Source organism: Labrus mixtus, chromosome 18 (genome assembly GCF_963584025.1).
Source record: "Labrus mixtus chromosome 18, fLabMix1.1, whole genome shotgun sequence".
Taxonomy (NCBI): Eukaryota; Metazoa; Chordata; class Actinopteri; order Labriformes; family Labridae; genus Labrus; species Labrus mixtus.
In genome coordinates this window covers 12,334,072-12,355,199 of record NC_083629.1, presented here as the reverse complement: position 1 = coordinate 12,355,199, position 21,128 = coordinate 12,334,072, and the positions used below count along the sequence as shown (strand labels likewise).

At 41.6% G+C, this 21,128-nt stretch overlaps 2 protein-coding genes across 2 annotated transcripts in view; one reads left to right on the top strand and one right to left on the bottom strand.

Moving 5' to 3' along the window:
* Positions 1–21,128, bottom strand: part of fcf1 (FCF1 rRNA-processing protein) — a 167,256-nt gene that overhangs the window by 59,239 nt on the left and 86,889 nt on the right. The gene's annotated exons all lie outside the window — the stretch shown is intronic.
* The window catches only part of LOC132993355 (latent-transforming growth factor beta-binding protein 2-like), a 90,410-nt gene that overhangs the window by 21,657 nt on the left and 47,625 nt on the right, over positions 1–21,128 (top strand). The window contains exons 4-8 of the mRNA XM_061063153.1: positions 8,521–8,771; positions 9,719–9,916; positions 12,781–12,984; positions 14,609–14,889; positions 16,035–16,137. Of these exons, the coding sequence (XP_060919136.1) occupies positions 8,521–8,771; positions 9,719–9,916; positions 12,781–12,984; positions 14,609–14,889; positions 16,035–16,137 (1,037 nt within the window). The remainder of the gene's footprint in view (positions 1–8,520; positions 8,772–9,718; positions 9,917–12,780; positions 12,985–14,608; positions 14,890–16,034; positions 16,138–21,128) is intronic.

Here is a 21,128-nt window from a genome sequence, read left to right as displayed (position 1 = left end):
AACTTTTTTGAATGCTGAGGTCAAAACAGACAGATTGGCACTACTACTGCCCCCCAGAGAAACAAAGGGAACAATTCTTTTCACAGCTTTTGGCCTGTGATTGAGTAGACGGCAGTAGTCATATGTTTTGATCATGTAGTGCCTGAAAACCTCAATGAGGTCAAATTTACAGAAAATCTATTTTCATGCAGGCAACGGTGGAAGTAATACCTATAAAATAAGGCGGAACTTCATCCTTTCTTTTGTCTGAGTTTAACTATGGGCGAACTAAATGATAGTCTTTGCTAAATACATTTCTTAAGAATCTTTTTTGCTTTCAGTTCTACGTGAGGCCCAGTTGTTGCTCTAATATAAGCCTCATTCCCATAGGGGAGAAAAAAAAAAAGAAAAGCTTTCTGATTCAATCCAACTCGGCTCTGATACAGTTCACCCAGGATCTGGCTGCTACTAGCGGGATTCCTGGAAGGCCATCCAGACAGAGAGAACATGATTTAATCCAGCCTCTTTGGCTGGTGCGATAAGCCCTCAGACACACCCTAGATTTTCACAAGGGGAAAATATTCTGCCAGGACCCACAATTATCCGAGTCATAATGACTAGAGATGTTATCAAAGAGAGCCTGGGTCTTAATTGCACACTGATGTTAGGCCTTATGCAGCCATATAGAACTTGAGAAGAACTCGTCCTTGTTTCAGGAGAAAGAAGCTTGTTGTTGAAGAGCTGTGGTTCTTGGACTTGGTGTTTTCCTGTTATTTTTAGTTTATAGTATTGGACACAGTGGGCCACTGGCACTACTGGCATGATTTAATTTAATTTCCATGTTGATTTCAGCTTTAATTTAATCATTTAAGTTTGGTTTTCTGCATATTAACTTTTCACCGAGTAGGAGAAGATAGCCGTATTCATTTATCCAAGAATCAAATCAGATCAGTTGTTTGTTATCTTTATCTTTCTACACATGTATTGCTGTTTTTCTGTTGCTGATGCTGTAGAGTTACTTTTTTTTATTATTATTATTTTATTTAAGATTTATTTTTGGGCTTTTTATGCCTTCAATGGTGAGATAGGACAGTGGACAGAGTCGGAAATCAAGGATAGAGAGTGGGGAACGACATGCAGGAAAGAGGTCACAGGTGGGATGTGAACCCGGGCCGCCCGCTTGAGACGACGGCCTCCATACATGGGGCGCGCGCACCAACCACTGTGCCACCAGCGCCCCTCTGTAGAGTTACTTTTTAAGCTTCTTATCACCTCTTTGATGTTTGGGCATAGTATGGATTGAGCACATTTATTTGTACTTTGCACACATTTTACAACCAACGCTTATTAGGGATTATTAATATTATTGTATAATTGAAGAAAGGAACATTCTCACATTAAAGCTTGTTTTCTGAAAATATAAAGATCAGTATTCAAAAGCACTGCAAGGTAGAATAAAAATGTTGCATCTAGTTTTAGATCATAAGAAACCATTGTCATGTTAGAATTGAAAATATGAAATAGGTGACATCACTTAGTTATCAGTACCAATAACCTATTTCCCCAAACCAGTTAAATATAAAATGTGTTCTCACACTGACATTTTTGTTGGGATAAAACAAGCACGATATCAGTGTTAATAACTGATTCTGTTTAACTATCAAGGCTTTCTTTTCCCATCTCTGATCTTTATGCTCAGCTCAGCTGTTCTGCTTCTGGCTGTGACTTAATTTTCACTATAAGCATACAGACATGCTTGCATCAACTTCAGCTCTGGGCAAGAAAGAGAAAGAAAATCGTATTTCCGGACATGTCAAAATATTGATATTTATTAACAACAACAAGAGTTTTACAGGTTTTAACCATGTGAAACAAAAGTTGACATGCAACCTTCACGATTAACTTGCAAAACAAGCTGTAAGAATAGCCAGAGTAGTTCAAAATATTTACTCCACAAGATTAAACATTTACAAAAAGCTGCAATTTAGGTCGAGTGTTGAGTTATTTTCGAATTTCCAATAAATACAAACTTCACCACCACATTATTGCATTCATGTTGCTATGAGAAACACACGACAACAATAAAGTGGGAATGCCCTTGGGATTGGATGTTTTATTTATTGGTGTTTGCTAAGGTTCAAACCTCAGGAGTTTATTGAAAGAAACACACAGGGACCTCAGTGGTGAATGATGAATGGATGAGGGCGTTTTGCATAAAGCCTTAGGAATGAGTTGTGTGACCACAGCAGGGTTTGACCACTGCTGGTGCAGATGGTTTGGTGCATTGACTGGGTAAGAAAGGATTACGTTTTTCTCAGGCTGTTGAGACTCCTTTCACCTCTTAAACTACCCCAATGCTGTTGGGGTGAACCAAATTCTGAATAAAACCATTGCCCCCTTTGTGCAAAGATGTAGTTTAGCATTGGCACCAACCCCATCATTCTGTACAAATATAATGGAATTAAAATATCTTATTAGCAATATATTTCATATCAAATATCAAATATGAAGGCTGATTTTTTGGTAAAATCAAATTCTAAAGCATAAAAGTCATTCTTGGAACAGGATTCCAGTTCAGCCTTTGATTGTATCTGTACTGCTAATCCAAAATGTGTTCTCTTTTCACAGCTACATCCTAGTTAATGTCTCAGACGTCAATGAGATTCATAACACTGTTGGGCTTTGAATAGCAAAACATGAACAAGAGTCAAGTGTGTCTGTCTTTGCTAATGTTCTTGAATAACACCTCCTGGGACCAGATTCAACAGTCTGCACTCTCGTTCCTGTCTGCAAGTCTGAAATATGGAGCAACATCTGTTGTTAAGCTTTTTGCTGAAAAACATCTCCCTCCTGACCCTGCTCAAATTAATACCAAGAGAAGGAAGATTCTTTTATTTGAGACCATTCTAGGTGTTTCCCAGTTTAACAGTGACTCCTGGAGTGACTCCGACACTGGATTCAAATTCAAATTAAAAAAACGCTTAACTATGTAAATTATGATCTGTGTCCAGACTTTCAAATTATGGGAATTTTTAAAAAATCTAAATTACAAAATATTATCATTGAAGTTTTCTGTACATAAGATTGGTAAGCAATTCATTCAGAACAACAGTCAAATGGCAACAACAGTGGTACTTACTTGGCTATTTACACTTAGAATTCACATCCTCTGCGGGTGATTATTGACAGATGGAGGTTATTTTGTTAGGTTGTTTTTGACAGCAGTAGTTGAGTGTTGACTGTGATAATTTACTTACAGTAGTCACTGTTGTACAACATTTGAGGCCGTTTAGCCGTGTTGTAATAACTCACTAGCTTTAAACGCTCTAAAGCTTTCAGTTTTGAATTGCAGTCTTCGAGAACTAAAAGGAGCAGCTCAGCTAAAATAGCACGTTTTCTCACCGCTATAACTGCAACATGGATAGCAGAGCATTTTGTAATTCATTGTTGAATCAACAGTTGAAGTGACTGATTATCAAGTAGCAAATTACTCAAACATACAAGGCAGGCCAATTCTGATCGTCAGATGTCGCTGTGTGTGGATCCATGGAAATGTTAAACAACATATGATCTGGCTTGCCTAGACCTTCTGGAGAAAAGACCTAAACAGTGAAATGAGCGGTTTTTTGTTTTTTAAATCTACCATTTCCAAAAGTTGTGAAAGTATATTCTCAACCCAAATTTCCAGCAGCCTAAAAAACATTGGAATAGGTCCAGTTCGCTTTGTGCCAAAGCGCAGGTCCATACACACTCATAAATCTCCCTTCTTTTGTTGCCAGCAATGTTTTCAGTGGTTCTCCAACACAAAGTTTTCTTTGTTTCGGGTGCTGTTAGCACAATTCTTTTTAGATTTCTTCTGTTGCCTCCAGTTAGAGTGATGATCTGCATGTCCAAGCTTTGAATTCTACAATAGTCTTTAACACTTCCACTGACTGAGATGAATGAGTGTAAACTTTGATTTACACTTGGTCTTTGGCGGTCATCATTAAATTTATATTTGGAGAGTAGCTTTCAAATTGCCCTAATTCTGTGCAGTTCTTATGTAATGCTGGTTTTGGCTGACACTGTGTTGGAAAGAGGTAAATGGAACCATTAAACATTTTGTTTAAATAAAAAGAAAAATGACCTTCTTCTCCTCTGTGGGATGAAACAAACTGGTGTGTTGATTGTCGTAAACCCACCAGTGGTTCCAGAGGTTTGCCACTCGTCACTCTGGAGGTCTCGTCCAGTCCAACACAAAGAAAACTGTTTCAGGGAAAGTGGCAAGGCTGGCAGCCATCAGGTTGTTCAGTGTGACCCAGTCTGGGATACTCATGCCAGACACTTCTGCCTGCTGTCAGACTGTCTTGTTTAGACAGTTTGTTCAAAGCCAAATGACTCGGTCCAACAACCAGACAAGTTCTTCATATTAGTCTATTTTCTGCATTAGCTGCCAAAAGCCAATAATCAGAGCTGTTAGATGTGGGTTCAGACTTAGATTTTCTAAACAAATCAAATGAAAAATGAACTCAGCTTTAAATGCTGAAGAAACACTTTTTGATACCACGATCCCTTAACTCTTGCCAACTTGTAAGTTCAGAAGATATAGACCTTTCTTTCTGTCTGAAATGTATTAGCTGTAGCTGACCAATATGTTTGTTTTTCATGGGGGAAGATAGACATAATACTTCAGAGACTGAACTGTAAGCGAGTGAATCAGCTGTGACTCTTACATTACAGTGTAGCGCTTCACATAAACACAAGGCCGGCTCCGTCATGGAGAGTGGGCTACGGAGAAAGATGTAAACAGTTCTTGAAGATCTGGGTCAATGCTTGTGTGTCTGTGTGTTTAACTGTTTGGGGTGAGTGGGACAGTCAGATAAATCCAGAGTTTTCCCGTCTATGTAAGAGGCTCCTGTTTCCAAGTGGGCGAGGCACAGTCAACACTTGGATTACAGGACAATGTTGTTTTCCAAGCCATCACAATACAAAGGTTTCCGGGGACTTCAATAAAACCAACTAAGCCATTTTCTCCATGTAACTTTGCGCCATACTCAGTGCGCTCTCATCAAACTTCAAAGCACACCTCGCATTTTTGTTTGGCAGAGTATTTCATTGGCTTATATTAACGGCGTGGTTTATGAACGGCATCAGCAACAGCTCAGAGTTCAGAGCAACCTCCAGTTCCTGGTTGGCTTGTTTGACTCTGTGCTGTTTGTGCTCCAAGCGTGCCTCCTCTCCAACTCATCTGGGTCAAGAGGCTCAGCTCCAACCATTCTCGCTGCCTGTCATGAATTCAGGAGAGCTAATATTCACATGTTGTAATGCTGCGATGAGTTCAAAGTAACAAAGCGATTTTTCACCAAAGAATTCTTTTGCAACAAGTTGGAAGCTTTACAGTCTTTTTATGCACAGAGTTCATTCTTGGCCATCGCTGTGATTTGTAATTTCCGTAGATGTGATGAGGTTTGCTTCTAATTGCTTTCATACATGTGCAGTGAGTGACGATCAGGGAGAGTAGACAGCGCCAATAGCTTTATGTCTTAGTTGGAAGCCTTCCTTTGCTTTAAGATATAAACCGAGGCTTTGATCAACTGTTTGGACAGAGATATATCAGTGTCAAAGAAATGATTGTTTCTCTTTCAGTGTAATTATCCAGCGAATATTTAGAGCATGAAATAATACAAGTTGTGTATTAAAGTCAGTCAAACCTCCTGCTGTATGCATATTAATCTTACTTATGTAATCAAAGTGTCGAAACACTGAAACAGGATTTGGCATCATGATTTCAACATCATGTGTGTCCATAATGCTCCTCTCAGGTAATTTGTAATGTATTTCGTTGAAGCTAGGTCAGCTTTTAGCATTTATTTGGAGTTTTTCTTCTGCCGCATGGTCAATTAAAGTCCAGTTTTAACTCTTGTCTTAGCTCTGTTCTTGGTTCCTACCTTTACATTTTGTTCTCTTCTTGCAGACACTAGTTGCTGAGTTTTTTGTTGCTGTTATGGTCTTGTCAGAAATTTCAACTGAAAGGGAGTGCTGGTAGTGGTTATGTCGCTTGCCCCATACAGAGGCTATGACCTCATCGCAGAGACCGATAGTTTGAATCTGACCTCGGCCCTTTGCTGCAGGTCATCTCCCGCTCTCTCCTCCCAACATTTCCTGTCACTCTTCAGCTGTCCTGTCCAATAAAGGAATAGATGGCCCCAAAAATATCTTTAGTAGATTTACAGTAAGAGTTTGTAGTATCCTGATATCGATGGATAAGAAACCAGATGGTTCATGACTGAAAAAATGGTGTATTGCTTACGAACATCTGCATTGCTTGTGTCTTTCACACATTTGTTTGTCTTTTTATTTTAATTAAATCCCAATGGGTATCATTTCATTGCCAAAACCTAAATGCAAGCCATAACAAACAAGGGAATATCAGAAAGATCGAAGATGAGTGCAGTGGTTGCTGCTGTAATTTTAAGAACCACTTATTTTGAATATTGTGTCAACTTAATTTCTGTCTTTGCACTATATGCATATATATATCCCTCAATTTAGCAACTCTCTTATCAACACTGCCTTAATTAAATCTGTATGGCCGTTGTTTGTTACCCAAACATTTTCTCCATATGTCTGTTCAAACCATGTTGCATGTGATCTTGGCAGAGGTCTTCAAATTGCTTTCAAGTCACCCAGAACAAGGCAGGGGGATGGTTCTTCCTTGGATGGCCGGGGCCTTGAAGTTCCTAATGATGACATCAAACGTTCAGAGTGAGTCGTGCTTGCCCTGTTCGCCCTCTGATCTGCAGGCAGCGAGAGCAGCGGTGAGCTCATGCTGGGAGGAAGTCACTTTGCCATTGAAAGTGAGAGAGACAGACATGGCAACATCTGGCTCAGCCCAGGAAGTGAGGCAGGATGCTTGGAGGCCAGGTGTCACTGTAAGCCATGGAAAAACCCAATCATGATGTAGAGTAGATGGTGTAGCTGGGTTATCCACCTCCTGTAGGTCCTTACCACCTTGACAAGAGCACCTCTTCTTTCCCTGTGTCACATCCTCTCCTCGGGACCCGCCCTGAAGATTCAGGATCTGGGTCAGCAGCTGTGCGCTGTAGATGCTGCCTGTTGTCTTTCAAAGAGTTGACATGAGAGACTATTATCAAATATTTGTCTGACTTTTTCTCCTTCTCATTTAGTGTCCTGTTGCCCTTGGAAACAGGAATGCTGTTTGTACGCTGTGAATAAAGAGACATGCATAGACTTGTGCTATATCTAGCACAGCTGGGAAAGGGTGTGTGTGTATACAAGTGTGTGCACATGCATGCATTTTTGTATGCACATTTGCCTGATTATTGTTGTGTGTCTGCGGGTAGACAGAGCTGATTCAGTGTGTAAATACGTGGTGTGTGGCTACAAACCACACGTAATAAATGGTAATTCATGGTTTATATCTTCATTTGAGGTTTGATTACAGCCTCAATTACCTTACAGGGCCACAGGTGGGCTTTGTAGAACGTTTCTTCTGATCTACGCGGTGTGGTTCATCTTTGTCTTGCTCTGTTGACTGTCTGTCAGGGCAGATCAGTGGGATCCAGATGTTGTTTTTTTTTGCAGGCCTGAATCCCAGCACTCCCCTAGCTTTCATAGAGCCGATGCAGGCCTGTCTGCCCGTCTGTCTGAGAGGCACGCGCCTCCCCCAGGTCGCTCACATGAGCTCAGCTTCCAGGTCGAGCAGCACAGGCTCAGTAATTGACCCAAATCAAATGCTCACTGTTGAAAAAGAAAAAGTGCCCCTTGCAGCCTGTGGTCAAGTTTTTTCTTCATCCCTAGTTTTAATACTTCCTCCGACTCGGTGCAACAATCAGGATGTTGCTCCCTGCTTGACCACAGACAGACAGAACAGGGAGTTCATAATCTAGTCAAGCAGACACAATGGATGATGGAAAGGTTTTGTAGTCCTGATGGAAAGATCTAATGGTTTAAAAATGTACTTATTTTCTGGGGCCAGAATACCAGCCACACACACAGATAAATACTGCAAGTCTGATTCCCTTATTGTTGCCTGATACTTCATTTTTCTTTTGTTAATCAGCAGTGAATAATCTTCTCTTGCGAAATATCTTATTTAAAGTCAAACAGAATCTTTCATTAATTAGTGAGGGTCACGGCTCTCTGACATACAGCAGATGTTAGTTGAGAAACCCTATTTGCTAAAAGAATGATATGGTATTATTAATTTAATTAAAACTAAATTATTTTCAAATCATTCTCTCTCGTCTATAAAATCAATTAAACAAAGCTATGACCTAAGACACCATGTTTGTCCCTGAGGAGTATTATTTTCTACTGCGCACACTGACTTCTTTAATGGATTTCATGGTGATACATATATGTTGCTGATGGGTGTATCTTCGCAAGTGTGTGTGTGTGTGTGTGTGTGTGTGTGTGCACGTGTGTGTGTGTGTGTGTGTGTGTGTGTGTGTGTGTGTGCGTGTGTGTGTGTGTGTGTGTTGAACACAAGCTTTAGTCTGAGGTCATGTGTTTATGATCTTGTGATGATGTGACTGACAGGACCCAAGTGAGACGGGGACCCCCTGACTCCTCCCCTCAGCAGACCGGGACCTCCCGCACTGTGAAACGTTATCCATCATCCTCTGGGCCAATAACCTCCAATGCTCTGCCCAACGGTAACGGCTACGCTAACGGCGACAACGCTGAGAACAGGAACTGGCACGGACACAGAAATGGGCACGGCAGCGTGCACAGGCCTACCAATGACAGACAGCTGCGCGGACAGTTCAACAATGCAGTATTACCTGCAGGTATGAAGGAAAAAATAAACTAAACATATCTGTTACATAATGAGAAATGAATATCATAACACTAACTTCTGCTCTTACTTAACATGCATACTTAGAAGTTCCACTCTCCCTAACCACATCAAAACAGTCACAGCCCATTCTCTGACGCTAGGATACGTACATGCACATCCTGTGGTGTCATCGTTTAATGGAACATTAGCCACGAGAAAAAAAAAGAAAACACTGGCAGCTTCCCAGGCTTTCCTTCTTCTTCTTCTTCACTGTCCACCCACGTATGGCAGTCAGAGGATTTATCGAAGCTGCACACAGTGCGTTAGCATGTCCGTGTGTGTGTGTGTGCAGTCTGCTGAAAAAGAAGCATGAGCACAGTGTGTGTTGTTGTGTGTCGTGCACTGTTACATGCTTTGTTGCTTTCTTCTCTGTCACCTCGCTAACATGACAGGCACTGAAGCTTGGCGCCCTTAACCCACAACAAAAGAAATGTGATCTCGTCCTGAATCATTTTTGATTCACTCTTCACTCCTTCATCACCATCTGATCCACTATCCAGCACACACAGCTGTCTGCTCTTCAGACTCTTGTTTTGTAGCCACGTACCAGAGCAACGGCTGTTGAACAGCTTCCCAACATTACACATTATGCTCTCTTTGTCTCCTGCACACATCCAAAACACCTTTTCAGAAGATAAAGGGCTTGGATGCTGGCCCGTTACCTAACAGTATTCTCTCCCCTATTTCCTGGCCTGTGGCACATCGCTCACTCAGCTGCAGCATGCCACTGGCCAGCCGTCAGCACACACCCTCGCACACTTATAAACCTCCCTTTGCCCGGGCGGGGAGTGTGTCACAGTGAGGCTGAAGAAGGAAGGATGCAGCAGCTCGCCTCTCGCCGGTCTCTGCTTCTTCTTCTATTGCACCTTCTCACCCAAGTGTGTGTTTGTTTTCCAGGGGCCAACCTTACCTCCAACCTGGACCGCATCAAGATTGTCTTCACACCCATGCTGTGCCGCAGGGTGTGCAGCGGCGGGCGTTGCTACAACAGCTGTGAGAAGGGAGACATCACCACAGTTTACAGTGAGAACTCGCAGCAGCAGCAATCGCAGCAGCAAACGCAACAGCAGCCAAAGAGCCAGGGCTTCAGACTCTGTGAGTGTCGACTCCGGGCCTCAGATCAGCATCTTTGTCGACTGCTTGGCAACCTTTTACATCTATTCTCCTCTCGCTGTCTCTCTTGCTTACTTTCTGTTTCTTACATTTTTTTTCTTTGTCTCCATCCTTCTTTCTCATGCCTTTTTTTTTAAATGTGGGGAGCCCCATCAATATGGGTTCCCAATGGTGGCATGCTGTCTGTTCTGAATAACATGTTTTGAGTTGAGACGCTGTGATCAAGATTAAAGCTGAGCGCTATGCTGAAAAACTCTCACTGTCAAAGAGAAACAGGGAAAGCAAGAGAGAAAGGGATAGAGCAGTTTAAAAGCAGGCTCTTTAAAAGGGGGCTAATCTCCCCTCTCTCTCTCCCTCTCTCTCCCTCTCTCTCTCTCGCTCTCTCACACACGATCTGGTGGTCCCACGCTCCCAACACTTAGCCCCATCTCTTTGCGGTTTACACCTCGCGGTTGGCCCCGCCGTTAACCATTTAGCGCGCTCCCTGGGTGAGCAGGAACGAAAGAATGAAAGAGAAGAGGCAGAGGCAGAAAGAATGAAAGAGAGAAAGAGTAGCAGCATGAACAGGATTTTATAGGGATTACATTAAAACCTTCCATTTATCCGGGGGCTTTGCTCCAAATTCGCACAGGAGTGTCCGTGGGGCAGGGACGACTGGTGGTCAATGCGAAGGAGAAGGTCGTAACCCCTCTTGTTTCGTATGTTTCTCATCTCATTTAACGGTACAGCTAAGGTTCAGACTAATTACTACTTGTGGATCAGAGGGTGCACATGCCATGCACATACTTACAAGTCCTCTCCAGTCACAACACACATAAAATGAAACTAAAACTTCCACACAAACATGCACCCACCTCCACCTAAGTGCACTAGAGGACCATGCTGACTTCTGTGCCCATTAATGGGGCTTTGGAAGAATGGTCTTGATATTCTAAACACTTCAGTATCCTGGCAGAGATCCTCTGCAAGATTGCATTCCTGGCACCTCGGCTTCTTCCTAGGCTCCAGTTTGTTTTTGTGCCCCAATTTTTTTTTTTTTTTTTGACTTCTGCAGGAATCTCCCTTCATTATGTCAAATCAAATCGTGCTAAAATGGGTGTTAAAAAGAGATTGCTTTCCATTTAGGCTCACATCCTGTTATTGCTGTGGGTGTGCGTGCTCTTCGAGGAATGTCAAGTGGACAGCAAACAGTTATCTCATGCTGTTGTTATGTTCCCTACACGCTGCAGTAAAATCTGGATGGATAATTACAACAGGCTCCCTTGATACGCACCCTGTGTACAACACTTACCATAAAGCCTGATATTAGATTGGGTTGAAGGCTTTTTATTGAGTGAGAAGTGTGTGCGTGTGTGTGTGTCTGTTCTGTTCTAAGAGCTTGTTAAATGGACAGACAGACAGGCAGACAGGCAGCGTGGTGTGCAGAGACAACAGACGGGTTTTCGTCTAAGAATAGTTCTTGCCCCATGCTGATGTGGGACTGGCCTGACGCAGACCGGTGCAGACCTGCAGCCCACATTGAGAGGATTTAATGACCTCCTTGAGCTGATAATTTAGCCAGCATGTCTAATCACTGGAGGCCTTCCTGTGTGTGTCTGCTCGGACACCAAAGCTAAGTCTCACTGTCTGTGTTTCCACAACTTTTTTTCCCCTTACATTGTTTATCCCCTCTCTCCAGCTCTCTCTGTCTCTTTTCTGTTTCCAATCTATTCTATTCTCATTTTCCTCCCCTAATCCTGTTAGTTCTCTATCTTCTTTTCGTGTTCCATCCCTCCCTCTTTTCTTTCTCCAGTCTCGCTCTTGTTAATACTTTGTGACAGGGAGCTCATTCCCAACATGCCATCCAGACTGTCCAGAGTCTCTCTGTTCCCAGTTTGCACCCTGTTAGTGTGTTTCTGTCGGTTCAATGAGACAGCGAGGATGCAGCTCACAGCATGTTTCCATCACTAACGTCCTCTTTCATCTCTCAGTTTGTGGGCCATCTGTATTAACTGCAGTCTTGTAAAGAAGTTTCTCATATTTGTGGTGTGCGGTGTGCTGAACCAGAAAAGTAGAGAGCTCCACTTTTCATCCTTTCTGCAGCAAACTGGTTCTTTTTTCTTATCCGTCATGGTTGGATGGATTCTTTTATTTTACAGTCTTTGATGTTTTGAGATGGATGAGGTCAGGTCAGAGAGAATCTGTAGACAGGAGCAGGCTCAGGTATTTAGGGTGCTGGGCTGTTACCCATCCTTTAAGCCAAGAGATAAGGCCAGAGAGAGGGGTGTCAAAGCAGCACTGTCAAACACCATCTGTCTAGATTTAGCCTTTTCTGAATTTTTCACCTCGTGGTTAATCTCAAATTATATCCTCACAGGTATTGGGATTAACGCACATGATTAAAAGCTGGTTGCCCCTCTTTGAAGATAAAAACTAGGATTTGATTGTTTGTGAAATTCTAGTTTTTTTCCCCTTTCACTTCCTCACACATATGCAGGCACTTGTTTTTTTCTGAGAATTGTTACATGACGAACCATCACTCATCACCCTGCACAGAAGTATGTAATTATTTTTGTTAGGCTAAACATGTCAATAAAAGAGGTGCGGCGTGATGGGAAGTGCCGTGACTGTGCCTTCAGGACGGAGTTACAAATCATGTCCACATGAAGCCTCATCACATGCCACTTTTATCAGGACTACCACTTCAATACAAGGTCATCGGGTAAAATGATGCATAGATAGGTGCAGCTTAATTTGGCACGCTAAATACGCTTATGAATATCTGACTTTCTAAAACCCTCTTCATCTTCTTCTCTTTATCTCTAATACACTCAACCCTGTTATTCTCTCTTCTCTCCCCACTGCAGTCTTCTGTCAGATACCCTGCCTAAATGGAGGTCGGTGCATCGGCAGGGACCAGTGCTGGTGTCCGTCAAACTCGACAGGGAAGTTTTGCCACCTGCCGGCCCCGCGTCCTACCAGACTCACCCCTCACAACAAGGATGCCAATCACCAGGGTCCAAAATCTCCCTCCCACTCTATGTACACTCTACCACTGTCCAATCAACAACGTAATTACACAGCACTGTGACCTATTTGGAGATGTTGACTTCTGTTTAGACACTTCAGACCACATAAGATGTAGAAATACACTCTTGTTTCAAAATTAAAGTAATGCAGATATGCCTTCCAAATATGAAATATGATGGCAACTGACCTGACTTCTCAGTTGTTTTTTTTACCTGAGTAAACATTTTTCTAATGAATTAATGGGATCAATTGCTTCTTTCAAGTCTTCTTCAGTACAGCCTGGTGATTTTTCATTTTTTAATATGGCCCCTAAAGAGTTAAACCAAACAAAAGCATAGTATGCTTTAGGCGTATGGCTATCTTGATTGACATGTGGTTGACATCAAAGGCTACATCCCAGTCGTATAGTCTTTGGTTTCAATTAAGAATGTAACATAGCTTACTAGCCAAATGACAGTTACCAAGCTTGATTCATGTAGACCTCTGCTCGACTCATGTACTGTCCACAACCCATTTATCTTGTGTTGATACTGTACGTTTAAACTCTCAACTAATGCAGGTTTAGGAGAGGATGCTTCAACACAGCTCGCTACCTTAGCTTGTTCCATTGTGTTTTTTTTCTTTTCCCAAAAGTCATCACAGTCGAGTGGGCTTAACGTTGGTCATAAACAAAAGCAGACTTTTTTTTTAATGCTGGAGCTACATGTTTGCCAGTTGCTCAACTTCTCCTTATAATTCCAGTAACTCTCTTTTTAAATTTGCATGGATCTGATCCTTAATTTTGTGTACTGTTTATCGTGTCGTGCTCTGCCGTTTGAGGCCAGCAGCAGTGGAGGTCAGACTCTATTTTGAGGCTAAGTAGTAATGACTCAGTGGAAGTCCTCGTATTGTTAGCACAATGCTGCTTTTTATCAAGAAGGAGTGGATATTTGAAACAGACGAAAGTAACATCATGAAGTTATAAGAAAGAATGTAAAGAAGGAAGATTCGCTCATTTTTCCATATCTGTCTCTGATGTGATTTTTTATGTCATCACTTTTGGCTCAGCATCTCGCTCGCCTGACAGCAAAAAGCAGAACTTCATTTAAGATATTTGGAATTTCACTTCGAAATCTTTTTTGAATATAACTTCATCAAAATCATCATAAATGGCATTAGTCCAATCTAATTTTTACTTTTAACAAAGGAATGATCCAATGCTTCAAACATTTGCGGAGGCAGTTTCACGTGCAGGACTCTTGATAAGGTCTACTTCTTCTCGTTGGACTCTCCCTGCATTCTGTCTATGTGACTATGATTTATGAGAGTGGGTCTGGATACTGGGAAAAAAAAACTCTGGCACCACCTGAAGATAGATGCTTCCCCTCTGTCAGAAGGACAAAAGAGCTCATTCTCCCCATTACAACAGCTTCTCAACTCCTAAACAACTCTGTTTTTGGTCTTTAAAACGATTTAACATAAGCCAGAGAATCCCAATCTCTTTGTGATGTTTTTTTAGCGTCTTGAAATTGTCTGCTGGGACTTCCCCTTGCAGATCACATAACTATGTGATCGAGAAAGAAAAAAAAAAAAGGAAATCTTGTATCCCTGTGTTAAGGATCTTTCCACTTTGATTGTATAAACTTTCCTCTATGTTGTATAAACTGTTGGTCTTGCCTTCTCCAGTGTCCCTCCACCCGTCTTTGGTGAATGTCCACATCCAGCACCCTCCAGAGGCAGAAGTCCACATCCACCAAGTAGCTCGGGTCCAGCCTGGGCAGAGACTGGCCAGCACAGAGGGGGCTCACTCTGTCCAACAGCGCTCCCAGCCTGGGAATGGGCACGAAACACACTCTAATGGACATGGAAATGCAAATGGGAATGGGAATGGGAACAGCCACGGCAGACCACATAACCGACAGAACGGACATGTGGGAAGATGCTTTCAGGAAACAGTTGATGGACAGGTATTGTGTTAAGTCATTAAAGCACACTATGTTCACTGTCATCACTTGCTGATGTAAGCCACCTGGAGTATCCTTCCTCTTTGTAGGTGTTGAGTACAAGTCGAGGAATTGTGTTGTATCACCACAGGTTACATAACTATATCTTTACCGTCCAATCACCTTCTGTTAGACCGGTTCTCCCGATTCAGAAGTGGCTCTGTGGCCATGATTTATGACATGTACAAGATTTATGAGCTTTGACCACACTTGCTGTCTCATGTTCCCTCAGTTCCCTGACATTAGCATGTGATGTGTTTGGATATGTTCAAAGACTAAAGGTTAGGCCTTAAAACCAGCACTCAAATGGGAAGACTTTCATGGTCATGCACACAGAATGGCACATACAGTACTACAGATTTATTCTAACCTGCATGGTCAGGATGATGTATGGTCATCACAATACAATAATACAAGGGAGAGTGGAATAAGAAAAAGTAATAGGTGCATGAGCTTGGCTAATCTGAGACTTTAAGGCATCTCTATACAGCATCATAATTGACTTAAAGCCTTAAGGTTTGCACTTACAACAACAATTTTATCTACAGTGAATTTTCTTTTTCCAGTGCTATTCCTAAGACAAGTTTGTTTGTTCTGAAGTGCAGCTCCCACTTTCTCTACTCTGGTTTCATAGAGAGCCTGAAACTAAAGCTTCCAGGTTAAATGAGCTACCCAAGAAAAAAAAAAAGGGACATAGAAAAGCTTTTCCCTCTTCTCCTGCCAATGTGCCAGTTCGGTGTTCTCCAGAAGAATGCCTCTCTGTTGCCTCTTTAATTTCATAAATCTCCGTTGGCCAAAAAATCCAATAAGTACGGTCTGATAGGAATCTCTCTTCACAATTAGCCAAGTGCCTAAATGAGGCACGCGAGGCGGTTCATAGCAGGTCTTGAGACTTTTGTTTATATCCTCGTCCATTTAATGAGTCTCAGATGTGTCTTGTTCTGTGTGTCCTTGCAGATAGGTATACATGCGCACTCTGACACAAACACACTAAAAAGCTATGTCCCTGCCAATGAACACACATTTGCATGCAAACATGCATGCATGTACAAACATGTACACCCATTTTCATTACTTTTTTGATGTAACACAGATGTGTGTTGTTGTAGTGTGGCAAGCCTCTGCCAGGACTTACCAAACAGGATGATTGCTGTGGAAGTGTGGGCGCCTCCTGGGGTCTTAACAAGTGCCAAAAGTGTCCAACCAAACCAGGTAAGCCCTACTGAGTAAAGCCATCAGATCCGAGCAATTTTGTGTTACTCTCTGTTCCATTACATGCTTAAATCTAATCTATTTCTAATCCAGTCTAATTCTGGTGAAATTAATTTCTGTTGTGCCTGTGGTATGTTGATCTCTTGGTATTCTTGTTCTGTTATTCATAATGGTTCAAAACAACAAGACCCAGCTGGACTTCTCTTTCATAGCGCCGTATATTAAGGGGATTAGAAAGTGATGCCTGCTATATTCCTTAGCAGCCGTTTTTTTTTCATGTTAGGGAATGTTACAGCCTTTGTAGGCCTTAACATTTTCTCTTACATCACACTCAGGGTGGGAAGCTAATATTCTCCTTTAATGCCATACTGCTGTTTTCCAGATCAAACGTCAAATGAATATAGAAATCTGACAAACTATTGTCATTTAGAAAAACAAAATTTTGAATGTCACTGGGACATGTTTCCAGTAGAAACCACATAACCAGTTAGTTAGTAACCCTAAGACAACATCTGTTGCCAGTATTAAACCACTTCCTTGCTTACATTGATGTCATTTTGGAAAACTATCGTGTCATAAAATATTATCAAGAGTTAATTTTAGCTTTCAGCCACCGTCTAGCAAATGATAATGTAAGCTAGGAAGTGACTGCATGCTTAGCTGTAGTGTGATGTAGCTTATTAGCTTTAAATGATGTTTTTTTCACATGAAATATGGTTCAATGTCTCTCATGATTGTTCTCTATCCATTATCATACCAGTCATTTTTATTCATAGGAAAATGGTGAATTAATAAAAATGTCCAGATTCCCTAGATGTATACAACTTGCATTCTAAAGACAGAGCACGACAACGTTGTACCAAAGAATGATGTTGGAGGAAAAATTGCTGCAGTGAATAATTGAGTCTATTAATACTGAACGAAGTAAAAAAAAAAAAATCTTCATTAGTCTTAAACTCTCCACTCTCCAAGGTGGCTCTGTGGCTCGCCCATTTAATCATCCAGTTGTAAAATGAGGCAGCTTTGGCTTCAATATAACCTAAACCAGGACACAAATGAAAACACATTTAGCCTACAGACAAACGCCTGGCAGGAGTGCCACCCACCCTGTGGGAGAATTGAGCCAATGTAGGCATGAAAAGAGTGAGAAAATGATCAACCACAGTGCTGCTTCCCACCCAGAGCTGCGGTAGGTTTGAGAAACAGCAGCAGGGTGGTTGAACGCCGACAGGCTGGTTGGGTGGTGGTGACACCCTTTACTGTAAATGGAGACTCTCACCAGGCCTGCCGGCTTTGTGTGTCTTTTGAAGGCACAGTTATGCCCGGGGGATGGTGCAGAACTTGCTATTAGGGCCTTATGTAGAGCGAGCTTTGGTGGCAAATGAGGACACTGTTTTTTCCCGGCCCTTTACTTGCAGTCTTATTACACTGATACCTGCTGATGTCAATGCCTGTTTACTGTCTAACCTGATCTAAATCAGAAGCAGACATCCTTCTCTGACTCCATCCTTCATAGCTGCCGATCCATTCTTTTCTCCTCCACTCTCTCGATCTCTCTCAGCATGCCAGACTCTGCTGCTCTTCCTTAGTCCGCAGCATGATCTCTTTTGGTTCCCAGGTGTTTTTCTGCTCCCTTCTTTGAAGTTTGAAGGAGAAGCAGAGCCAATACCTCATTTTCAGGATGTTTCAGAGGGGGGCGGCGTACTGTAGGTCCAGGTCCCATACAGGCAGGGTAGTGAGAATGAAAGAGAGGAAAAATTAAGTCAAGATAAAGCCATTTACTGCGTCCCAGAAGTCTTGGAGGGAGCTTTAATAAGAGAAATGCTTTGAATTCCTCAGGAGTGTTATTGTTCTGAGTTTAGACACTTGGCTGGATCTTTCAGATGCATTCCCACATCACTGGCTCAGATTTACGCTTTCATATGTGCATGACAGGAGTGATATACAACCTAGAGACAGCAGGACCCGAAAAATGAGGCTGTTCCTTTTTTCCATCGTCAGTGGGTCAGTTGACGACTGGAAGTGTGAGGAAAAGGCATAACGCTGTATATGAGTCTCCTGTGTCTCTTGTTGAGTATGTGATAATGATGTCATGAAAGCCTAGTTTGAATAAAAGGGCGTAACACTACCATCACTCAGTTTATGGCTGGTTTCGTAGCATTGCTACTTCATTTATTTTATTACATTTATAGATGATGACAGCATGAGCAGACTGATAAATATAGTTTGGTTTCGAGACAGGATTTTTAGTTTCAATTTAATTACTGGATTTACCTCAGATAAGTCTATTTTCCTGTTCTAGATCCATTCTACATAGATAAAGTGTCCGTAAATTTGACCTTATAGACTGATAATCAGCACAGGTGTTTAAACAAATAATTCAGACTCATTATTTATGTCTGTTTCCTCAGTCTTGCTTTGTTTCTTTTTGACTATATATAAATTTCTGCACTGCTGACGGCATTATATAGCTGGCTATAACTTCTTACTATACACCAAGGACTTTATGTCACTGTTGTTGCAATAAAGGAGGAGATTATGTATGTTATGTGTCTGGGTGTATGTGAATGAAGGCTGACGTTATTGAGGCACAAATGCCAGCGTGTCCCATCACAGTGGGAGCCGAAGCCTTTAGGAGCCAGTGCCTTTAAAAGTTGCATGCTGAGGATTCCTGGGTGGTAATGAGATCCAGACAGAACAGGCTGCAGTCAGCTCTGGTTCTGATGATTAGGTGGAGTCGTAAAAACTCCTGACTACACTCTGTTTGAATCTGAGACTTGTTCAATCTGGGATTGTAACTCCTGATAAGGGACTGATGTAAAGATGGTTGAAACTTTCTTTAAGTATGAGAGCTGACCAGTGACTTGTGTGGTCACTGGTCTTGAGTGGAGTGGAAAAGAGGTTACAGTTTGGGTACACAAGTGACACTTAGAAGAAATTGATACAGAGTTTTAACCGTGAAAAGAAGAAACCTAATATTGGATAGTTGTTTGTAAATCCATATCAATATGAGATTGTTTTTAATCGATAGTGATGCCGAATTAAAAAGGTAGAATTCATTAATTAATATACTGTGGCCAATGTGGTACATTTTTAAACTTGAATGAGAATGACCCTATTGTTCAATAATTGTGCACCACTTTCTCAACAATCCGACTAAATTAAACATAATTACACTGTCAACCAATTCATGGCAGACTCAAGAGTGTTCATCAGTGATGCTCTGCGTCACGAGCTGCAGACAGTGCTCAGAGAGTTTTAAACTGTAAAGTTGAAGCGCAATCTTTCTGAATCGTCGTAGAAATAGTTTGCTGTATGAAATGATGTCAAGAAAAATAATTAATGGTGCATACCGGAAATCATACACCAATACTAAGGTATCTGTGATAGGCCAATATTCGGATGTATTCATTGGCTTGATGATTATGTTAGTTGGACTCTAATAGACTTTAATCCAACACACTTCTTGACAGATTTAGTAAATATCTAACTTGGCCTGATTGCTGCCCATTCTGTATTGGGCTGAAAAATCCTTTGTTTGTACAAAGCCCTGGCTTAAAATGGGTAAAACAAAGTAGCTTGAAGCAACAACACAAGAGATATCCTGCCAATTAGCAACAGCCAGCCTCGTATGCACTGCAATCTGACCTTACCTTTGACAGCTACACCAACAGTGCTACACCATGAAAGCAATAAAGATTTCAACCCTTATTCAAATAATCAATAAAAGACTTTGCCAGAACTTTATTTTGGTAATGTTTACAAATATGTAATCGAGAATCCTTCCCCTTACACCACCACTATGATGAAATCCTATAAAAATACAGACAGCTACGTATATTTATTTGCTATGTGGCAGTGTTAATAATGCTAATTAGCTAACATTTGCTTGTTAAAGTTACCTAATGGTGGTATCAGGATCAGCTACACTTTATGAATCAGATGGGAATCTGTCAAAGCACAACCCGGGCTTGTCTCCTCATCTGTAAGTGCATCTAATTAAATGACAATCTTCGTTTAAAGAAGAAAAAAAACATGTTAGAAGTCATAGATAGGATTAGAGTCTGTAACATTTTACATGGTGTGCAGTAGTATAGGAAGGTATTGGTTCTATCTAACTGGTGATGTCACGTGAAATGAATTGACTTATCACTACAACAGAGACCTGTCAACCACTATAGTCAGGAATTAGGGATGTTCCTAGCAACTAACCTGTAGGTTAAATGAAAATTTGAGTCACCTAGTCTAAAGATAAGAAAACACTCGGAAATCAGTCAAACTTGAGCACAATTTATTTAAAATGGCTAAACACAGGATTGCAGCATGTAGGCTAAACTATGTAAAATTGCTTTGTGCGTTGATAGTGTTAGCAGTGCTAACACCACCAGCCTTTGGTCCCCCTCCAAAATCCAAATGCCTGTGCTGGTTTGCAGTCAAGTAGTTGTGAGTTTTGGATGACACAGCCTAGTTGCCATTAACTGGAGCTACCGCCCTAGCTAGTGGGGAGCAGCTGCGTCACAGCTTACACACAACATTTGACCAGCATTGTGGGCCTAAATTGAAATATTAATCATTATTTTAAGCAACAAGTACTGGCTCTGACTAGCATGGGTAACAATGTTAAATTGTTTAGTTGGCTAAGTGCACACATGTCTTGTAAGAATGTGAATACATTGAGTCATCCAAGTACAGTTACTTCAGAAAAACAAGATGGTGACAACCAAAATACCCAACTCAACTCTTCATGAGAGGCCTTAACCAAGTGGTGATATAACAAGGAATTGGTCCACTTCATTATCAATCTGCTCTGTTCCCTGGCAATGCCTGTTGCTTTTATTAAGGAGGTTCCAGAGCCTTAGACTAAAGGCCCCAGTCTGACCTATATTTTACCCCTGGCATGACTCTGTATAATTGTGCTGGCAGCCCCTTCCTCACTGTTAGTTTCACAGCTAATGAAATCCCAAAAGCTATTTGTCTCTGCATCTGTCAAT